Below are 8,760 nucleotides of genomic sequence, written 5' to 3'. Positions count from 1 at the left end.
GGGGGCCGTTCGTACGTACCCGCCCCTCGTGTAAAGCCGCCGCCGTCGTCGCCGTCCCCCGCTCGCGGCCATTTCTTCGGCCTGACCCCGTTCGTTTACCCCCACACAGAGCACACTCCAGTCCAGTCCAGCCCACTGCCACCGCGCTACTCTCCACTCCCACTGCCACCACCTCCGCCTGCGCCGCGCTCTGGGCGGACCAACCCGCGAACCGTACCATCTCCCGCCCCGATCCATGTCGTCGGCGGTCGCGTCCGCCGCATCCTTCCTCGCGCTCGCGTCAGCCTCCCCCGGGAGATCACGCAGGCGGGCGAGGGTGAGCGCGCAGCCACCCCACGCCGGGGCCGGCAGGTTGCACTGGCCGCCGTGGCCGCCGCAGCGCACGGCTCGCGACGGAGCTGTGGCGGCGCTCGCCGCCGGGAAGAAGGACGCGGGGATCGACGACGCCGCCGCGTCCGTGAGGCAGCCCCGCGCACTCCGCGGTGGCGCCGCCACCAAGGTAGTTAGTTATGACCAAGTTATGACGCGTGCGCGCGCCTCGAGATCATCGTCGTCTCGCTCACGAATTGTTTATTTATACAAAACGCACGCCCGCGTGTGCAGGTCGCGGAGCGAAGGGATCCCGTCAAGACGCTCGACCGCGACGCCGCGGAAGGCGGCGGGCCGTCCCCGCCGGCAGCGAGGCAGGACGCCGCCCGTCCGCCGAGTATGAACGGCATGCCGGTGAACGGCGAGAACAAATCTACCGGCGGCGGCGGCGCGACTAAAGACAGCGGGCTGCCCACGCCCGCACGCGCGCCCCATCCGTCGACCCAGAACAGAGCACCGGTGAACGGTGAAAACAAAGCTAACGTCGCCTCGCCGCCGACGAGCATAGCCGAGGCCGCGGCTTCGGATTCCGCAGCTACCATTTCCATCAGCGACAAGGCGCCGGAGTCCGTTGTCCCAGCTGAGAAGACGCCGCCGTCGTCCGGCTCAAATTTCGAGTCCTCGGCCTCTGCTCCCGGGTCTGACACTGTCAGCGACGTGGAACAAGAACTGAAGAAGGGTGCGGTCGTTGTCGAAGAAGCTCCAAAGCCAAAGGCTCTTTCGCCGCCTGCAGCCCCCGCTGTACAAGAAGACCTTTGGGATTTCAAGAAATACATTGGTTTCGAGGAGCCCGTGGAGGCCAAGGATGATGGCCGGGCTGTCGCAGATGATGCGGGCTCCTTTGAACACCACCAGAATCACGACTCCGGACCTTTGGCAGGGGAGAATGTCATGAACGTGGTCGTCGTGGCTGCTGAGTGTTCTCCCTGGTGCAAAACAGGCATGGACATTACCTCTTCAGTCTCTCTTCCTGTTGTTCATAAAACTTTGCTCGAATTACTCATAAGAACAAACATTGTGTTGCATAGGTGGTCTGGGAGATGTTGCGGGTGCTCTGCCCAAGGCTTTGGCAAAGAGAGGACATCGTGTTATGGTACTACAAGCTTTCATTTAACTCTGTTGGGTCCATATGTTCGAATAATATCAGTGAGTAGTATAATGTTATTAAGTGCAAGACATGAAAGTGTTCTTTTGTCATACTCCCTCCGTAAATTAATATAAGAGCGTTTAGATTACTACTTTAGTGATCTAAACGCTCTTATAGTAGTTTACAGACGGAGTAGAGTATTTCATAGCCAACCCTGGAGGTTAGGTTGCTGAGGCCTACTGGGTGGGGGAGGGGGTTTGAAACAAGTGGTGGTTAGCAGCCAGATTTCACAAAGAAGGAGGCTGATAACCACACCATCAGTGAAGGAATGAATGTCGGGTACCCGATCGACCGTTTTGCCCAACGTCGGGTTTACCCGCCCTATAGATCCGAATAAGTAGTTCCTATCTTCAATTAGGTACCAAATATCGCCAGCGCCCGTGTGTGTATTTATACTACTGGATGATCAATTTATCAACATTTCCGGTTAATGGTTTCTATCATATTCACTGTAATTGTTAGTAAACAGTAGATGTTTGTAATGTAGATGATGGATAAATGTATGTTGTCGAGCTTTCATTTCAATGCAATTTTGATTGGGAGCTAGTTTCGCGGTTCGGTTAGAGCCATCAAAACCCCAGAATTTTTGGGAGTTGGCTTGTGAGAGAGGGTTTTGGGGAGTTAACTTTCGGGATTCAGTTAGAGACGCTCTTACTAGTTCCAGTAAAGAGTAAACTATTTTCTGCAGGCATCCCAATTATTCTGTAGAAATTAGAAGTGGAAAATAGTTATGGTATCATATAAACCATATATTATTCAAAATCTAGAATCATGGACTTGGCTAGACTTTGATAATCTGAAATTTTAAATTTGATGATAATTGAGAAATGATCCTTTCTATCTTAGGTTGTGGTACCAAGGTATGGGGACTATGAAGAAGCCTACGATGTCGGAGTCCGAAAATACTACAAGGCTGCTGGACAGGTAAGCAAAAATGCAATCGAAGGGGAGCTGAAATTTTATTGCTTATTGTCATAATAAATCAATTTTTAAGTGTTTTTTTTGTCCTGCAGGATATGGAAGTGAATTATTTCCATGCTTATATCGATGGAGTTGATTTTGTGTTCATTGACGCTCCTCTCTTCCGACACCGTCAGGAAGACATTTATGGGGGCAGCAGACAGGTTAATCTTCTATATGTTGGTGTTTGATTGCACTGATAAACTGAGAACAAGCCAAGGCCTACTGACTGGCATATGATTACACATTTTATTTTTTCAGGAAATTATGAAGCGCATGATTTTGTTCTGCAAGGCCGCTGTTGAGGTATCTCTCCAACTCAATTGACAACCTATTACCACTATACAATTATGTGTATGCATGTATTTCAACAGATACATAATCTCTTGTGAAGTGCATATATACTAATAACATTTCAATACCTTACATGCACATTTGGTCAAGCGTTATGATTTAACTTCTGATAATCTATTGCACTGATGAACAATTATCTTGATGATCCTTGTTACTTCATCGTTATGTTTCCATGTTCTCTTCACCGCGAATTGATTTGGAAATAGCATTTCCACCTGCCACAAACAATAATATACACTCCTACTTTCATCCAATTTAGATATTTTCGTACTTGGCATATCATCCCATTAAATATTATTGGTCCATCATTTTTATTCCTCTATAATTTGCAGGTTCCATGGCACGTTCCATGCGGCGGTGTCCCTTATGGGGATGGAAATCTGGTGTTTATTGCAAATGATTGGCACACGGCACTCCTGCCTGTCTATCTGAAAGCATATTACAGGGACCATGGTTTGATGCAGTACACTCGGTCCATTATGGTGATACATAACATCGCTCACCAGGTTCCTTTTCTCCTAATCTTGATTTTTCTCTAGTCTCTACTATTTACTCCACATTGTTTGAGGAAACTAAACGGGTTGCAAAATTATGATGGCTTATGAAAGTTATAGTCTTATAGAGGTAAATGCACCAGTGGTGCTTGAACTTGTCACGCGTGTTCACTTTGGTGCTTACAGTTGTAGACTATGAAAAACGGGTGCAAAAACTTGCTGTTGTGTGCCATACGGTGCATTTTCCGTATGTAGGAGTCAAACGTTGCCTATGTGGGCATTGTATTCCCGTCTATAGCTGTTAGACCGTGCCTACGTCGCCATTGGGCCCACACACTCTCTATTTACATGTGGGCCCCACTTGTCAACCTATGACATAAATAAATGGAAATTTATAATAAAAATGATGGCCTGGGGTCTTGAAAATGGGACCTCGCAGGTATGCTGGTAGCCAGCACGCCCTAAACATTAATCCCCTATGCACTTCATGTCTTGTGTATGTGTGTGTCTGTGTGGGGAGGGGGGGGGTATGTATGCTTATATCCTTTGCTCCAAGGCTACCATCCTCAACAAGCCCACCTCCGCTTCAACACGGCCAGCGCCTTCATGATGGCCCAGGTGCTCCGCACCATCGCTCAAAGCGGCAACGTCGTTGTCATGACCATCCACCAACCCAACACACAAAATCCTCAACATCCGCAAATAGTGAGCATGCCCCTCTTGTCCTTTCCCCTCGTACCCAAACATGTCTTGATAACCCTTGGAGCTGCACAAGTTGTGACCATCGCCTGCGTCGCCTCATAGAGCCCGACCTAGCCGGACCGTTATAGAAGCCTACTTGGGAGCCCATACCTCCCTGCACATCCTCCTCTTTCCCCATAGATCGTGCCGCCATCGCAAACCAACTTCTCCTCTCCTTCTCCCACTCTGGCCGTTTCCCCCGCCGCGAAGCTGCAATACATGCCGAGTTGGCCATGGCCCTATTCCCCAATTGCTCGCACTAGGAGGTCCTCCTCTAAGCCTAGCACCTTTTCCCCTCACCAATTGCAAGTTGGGGAGCCCCTCGCGAGCTCCCTACGTCGGCTGCAGTTGCCTGCCGCCTCAACTCTGATCCAGACCTCGTTCCCGTGGCCTCGGCGACATCTCCTCGACCTCCCATTCCACACGTGGCCTGGCGAGGATCACCGCATGTTCATCCATGTGAACCGAATCATCATAGAACTAACACCGGAGAGGTCATCCCGACGGCGTCGCACTGTTCCTCTATTCCCCCCAAGCCGTGTCGCGTCATAATATAAGACGGACTTATTTGTATCCCTTGGGTCATCGGTTCAATGGCTATTTCTTTCTCCTGTCTACTGATAAGTGGGACCCACACGCCACACTAAGCCCTTTCTTTCTCCTACCCGTTGATAAGTGGGACCCACACACAGTACTTAGCCAGAGAGAGAACATGAGCTTGTTGGTGCCACGTCGGCAAGCCATGTCAGCAGTCTTAACGGCTACAAACAACGGATATGGTGTCACGTGAGCGTTTACGAATGGAAAGTGCATCATACTGCATGCGAGAGCCAGAGCCAGGTTTTTGCACCAGTTTTCTGTATTTTACAACTGCGAGCATCAAAGTGTACATATGCCGAACCAAAGTGAACATGGTGAGTCCATTCTTTTCTGGTGCGGTGGGTGGCTCAAAGACACCCCAATAGAAGCTATTGCCTCCGACATTGCCAATTCGGTGCCGAACCATATTGAAGTGGTGAGGTCAGTTGCTTGTGCTATGACTACTAGGTATTGGATGAGGGACATAAAGGATCTCATAAATATTGCAATGTTCATTCAAATTCTTAACATTTGCGAAGCGCTTCATGATTTCCATCTCCCCTAGATCAGAGACACTTGGTCGTGTACACTGAATTTCTCAGGTCGCTTCTCGTCTAAATCCGCATATGTAGCTCACTTCAATGACTTGCCTTTGGTCCAGCTAACGCCATTTGCGTAGCAAATTTTTCATATGGCTCGCTCTGCGCAAGAGGATTTGGATCACGGGCAGACGCGCTAGACAAGGTCTTCCGCACAATGAACATTGAGTTTTTTGATCCGCTCTTCCCGAAGACACTTGTGATCTTATTACGAGTTGTGCCATTTCAAACATCTGTCTCTCCATGGTCGCCCCAGCCATAGATGCCTTGTTCTCTGAATGGTGGGTTTCAGCTAGGAACAGGGTGCCACCTTCGGACAAGAAGTTGCGTAGTTTGGTCGTCTTAACTGCTTGGTTGATTTGGAAGGAACACAACAACAGTCTTTGAAGGCAAAGCTAATTCCTTCGATCAAGTTATTAGACGGATCAAGTGTGATGAATCCTACTGGTACAATGCCGTTGCTAGTTGCTTGGAGTCACTATTTGGCTAGGTCGCTTGCCATCCCGCTCTGTGCTAAGCGCTTGGGGTCGCTTTTGCTCAATTTGTATTTTGTTGTTATGTGTTTTTAGTAATGTAACCTGAACTTTCTGGACTAAGTAGAAAAAAATTCTCCTCCATAATGATCACATACAGTTCTCCTGCATGGTTCGAAAAAAAAATGAGAACATCCGTGGCAAGTTTAAGCACCACCGGTGCATTTTTACCTCAAAGTTATATACAACACTGACATGCCGAATTACATGCTTTGGTCAGTTATTCCATTCTTCGGTACTCCGTTGGGCTAATTCTTTCTCTTCATGTTGCATGCAGGGCCGTGGCCCTGTAGATGAATTCCCGTTCACCGAGTTGCCTGAGCACTACCTGGAACACTTCAGACTGTACGACCCCGTGGGTGGTGAACACGCCAACTACTTCGCCGCCGGCCTGAAGATGGCGGACCAGGTTGTCGTGGTGAGCCCCGGGTACCTGTGGGAGCTGAAGACGGTGGAGGGCGGCTGGGGGCTTCACGACATCATACGGCAGAACGACTGGAAGACCCGCGGCATCGTCAACGGCATCGACAACATGGAGTGGAACCCCGAGGTGGACGCCCACCTCAAGTCGGACGGCTACACCAACTTCTCCCTGAGGACGCTGGACTCCGGCAAGCGGCAGTGCAAGGAGGCCCTGCAGCGCGAGCTGGGCCTGCAGGTCCGCGCCGACGTGCCGCTGCTCGGCTTCATCGGCCGCCTGGACGGGCAGAAGGGCGTGGAGATCATCGCGGACGCCATGCCCTGGATCGTGAGCCAGGACGTGCAGCTGGTGATGCTGGGCACCGGGCGCCACGACCTGGAGAGCATGCTGCAGCACTTCGAGCGGGAGCACCACGACAAGGTGCGCGGGTGGGTGGGGTTCTCCGTGCGCCTGGCGCACCGGATCACGGCGGGGGCGGACGCGCTCCTCATGCCCTCCCGGTTCGAGCCGTGCGGGCTGAACCAGCTCTACGCCATGGCCTACGGCACCGTCCCCGTCGTGCACGCCGTCGGCGGCCTCAGGGACACCGTGCCGCCGTTCGACCCCTTCAACCACTCCGGGCTCGGGTGGACGTTCGACCGCGCCGAGGCGCACAAGCTGATCGAGGCGCTCGGGCACTGCCTCCGCACCTACCGAGACTTCAAGGAGAGCTGGAGGGCCCTCCAGGAGCGCGGCATGTCGCAGGACTTCAGCTGGGAGCACGCCGCCAAGCTCTACGAGGACGTCCTCGTCAAGGCCAAGTACCAGTGGTGAACGCTAGCTGCTAGCGGCTCCAGCCCCGCATGCGTGCATGACAGGATGGAACTGCATTGCGCACGCAGGAAAGTGCCATGGAGCGCCGGCATCCGCGAAGTACAGTGACATGAGGTGTGTGTGGTTGAGACGCTGATTCCAATCCGGCCCGTAGCAGAGTAGAGCGGAGGTATATGGGAATCTTAACTTGGTATTGTAATTTGTTATGTTGTGTGCATTATTACAATGTTGTTACTTATTCTTGTTAAGTCGGAGGCCAAGGGCGAAAGCTAGCTCACATGTCTGATGGATGCACGTGCCATGGTTGGTTTGGTAGCGCAGTGCAAACGGCAAGAATGGGAAGTGAATTCCTCCCTGCTTGAATTAGCACTTTCAGTAATAATCAGTCAGTTAAAACAATAGCACTTCGAGTGGAAGTGAACAAGAAAACCAACATCACACCCGGTATGGACTCATAGCATGTTACCAAAAAATGCCTTTCGCCCCGCTGTATATATAAAGCAACGACCATCAACATTTGAACCTATACAAACTAGAACACACCACTCAAAACCCACACACTCAGGGCCAGATACATAGGTGCCAAAGGGCTACAACCACAACACACCGAAAGACTCACATAGACTACAAGTGAAGGCAACAAGCATCACTACGGAGCCTCCGGCGTCCTTCCGATGAAGAAATCATGAAGAGTTGAAGTTGTGATTTGACGAAACCGTGCGCTCCAAAACGGTGCCTTCAGGAAGGACACGTCACCGTCCAATCCAAAGATCAGATTTTCATCCGGAGCACAACAAAGGGAGGGAGTAACCGCAATGGAGACTTCAAGAAGCCGACGACGCCCACAAACGCCACCTTCGTCGGTCTGGCCGAAACCAGACAGAGTTTTCACCCCAGCAAGCATACTCCGCCTTCGATACAGGTGTGGCCAGACACATGGATCACAGCCAAACACCGCCACAGAAGGTCGAAACGCCAACCACCACACCCCCACATGGCCATACACATGTTACATCAATCATTCATTTGTTATTATCATGGACGCCATGATGATGTCTATTATCTCCATGTCCGAGTAGATCCATAGTTCTCGGGGAAATAGAGGAATCTTTGTATGTGTATGAATTGCATGTCGAAAAGATATATGATTCCCTTTATATGTTTGTGTTTATTATTCTTCATGATGTTCTGTGAATGTCGATCGCACACTAGTCTTAATGTACTTTTTTTGCATGGTAATACATGTCTCATTTATATCATAAAGATCAAAATACAAGTCACGTAAAGAACGACATGACAAAACTAAAAGGATAGCAGAACATCTCCGAGCTTGACACCAACGCTTGTCACCTGTCTCCGGCTCCACCACAGCAGCCATCGAAGAAAAGAATGACAATCACCTCCTCACACGAGCTCGACGCGGCTCCATTGCTGATATGTAGCTTTGCGGACCTCCAAGGTGGCTCACCAAAAGTGAAGCCCTTGCTGTTGAACGAATCAGACCGGGGCAACACCCCGGACACTCCATCGAACTCCAGATCTGGCACCCCACCACGACTAAGATGCCGAAGGAGGAAAATATACCTGCCATCCACGAACCACGAGCCCAGCACATGTTCCGTCTTCCAGATGTCGTCGATGCAGACCACAAATGTACTTGAAGGATGTTACTAACATTGCGAAGCAGGGAGATGCAGAGGTGTTGTGGTGATGAAAGCAAATCTTCCTCCTTTGCGAACCTTTGATGAGG

General features: G+C 50.7%; 1 protein-coding gene across 1 annotated transcript; it reads left to right on the top strand.

The window, feature by feature from the left end:
* LOC542986 (soluble starch synthase 2-3, chloroplastic/amyloplastic) lies at positions 1 to 7,248 on the top strand. Its single transcript, XM_044584495.1, has 8 exons — positions 1 to 499; positions 604 to 1,309; positions 1,398 to 1,462; positions 2,363 to 2,440; positions 2,530 to 2,640; positions 2,738 to 2,782; positions 3,163 to 3,336; positions 6,054 to 7,248. The coding sequence occupies exons 1-8, from the start codon at positions 236 to 238 to the stop codon at positions 7,008 to 7,010; spliced, it is 2,400 nt and encodes a 799-aa protein (XP_044440430.1). The 5' UTR covers positions 1 to 235; the 3' UTR covers positions 7,011 to 7,248.
* The last annotated feature ends 1,512 nt before the right edge of the window (positions 7,249 to 8,760 follow it).

Source organism: Triticum aestivum, chromosome 7D, assembly GCF_018294505.1.
Source record: "Triticum aestivum cultivar Chinese Spring chromosome 7D, IWGSC CS RefSeq v2.1, whole genome shotgun sequence".
NCBI classification, from domain to species: Eukaryota; Viridiplantae; Streptophyta; class Magnoliopsida; order Poales; family Poaceae; genus Triticum; species Triticum aestivum.
This window is presented reverse-complemented; position numbering and strand designations above follow the sequence as displayed.

Bases quoted from the DNA above. Each gene is read 5' to 3' on its own strand.
- LOC542986 (XM_044584495.1), top strand. From the start codon at position 236: ATGTCGTCGGCGGTCGCGTCCGCCGCATCCTTCCTCGCGCTCGCGTCA. The intron at 1,463-2,362 runs GTACTACAAGCT...TTTCTATCTTAG, and splicing joins AGAGAGGACATCGTGTTATG to GTTGTGGTACCAAGGTATGG. The intron at 2,641-2,737 runs GTTAATCTTCTA...TTATTTTTTCAG, and splicing joins TTTATGGGGGCAGCAGACAG to GAAATTATGAAGCGCATGAT.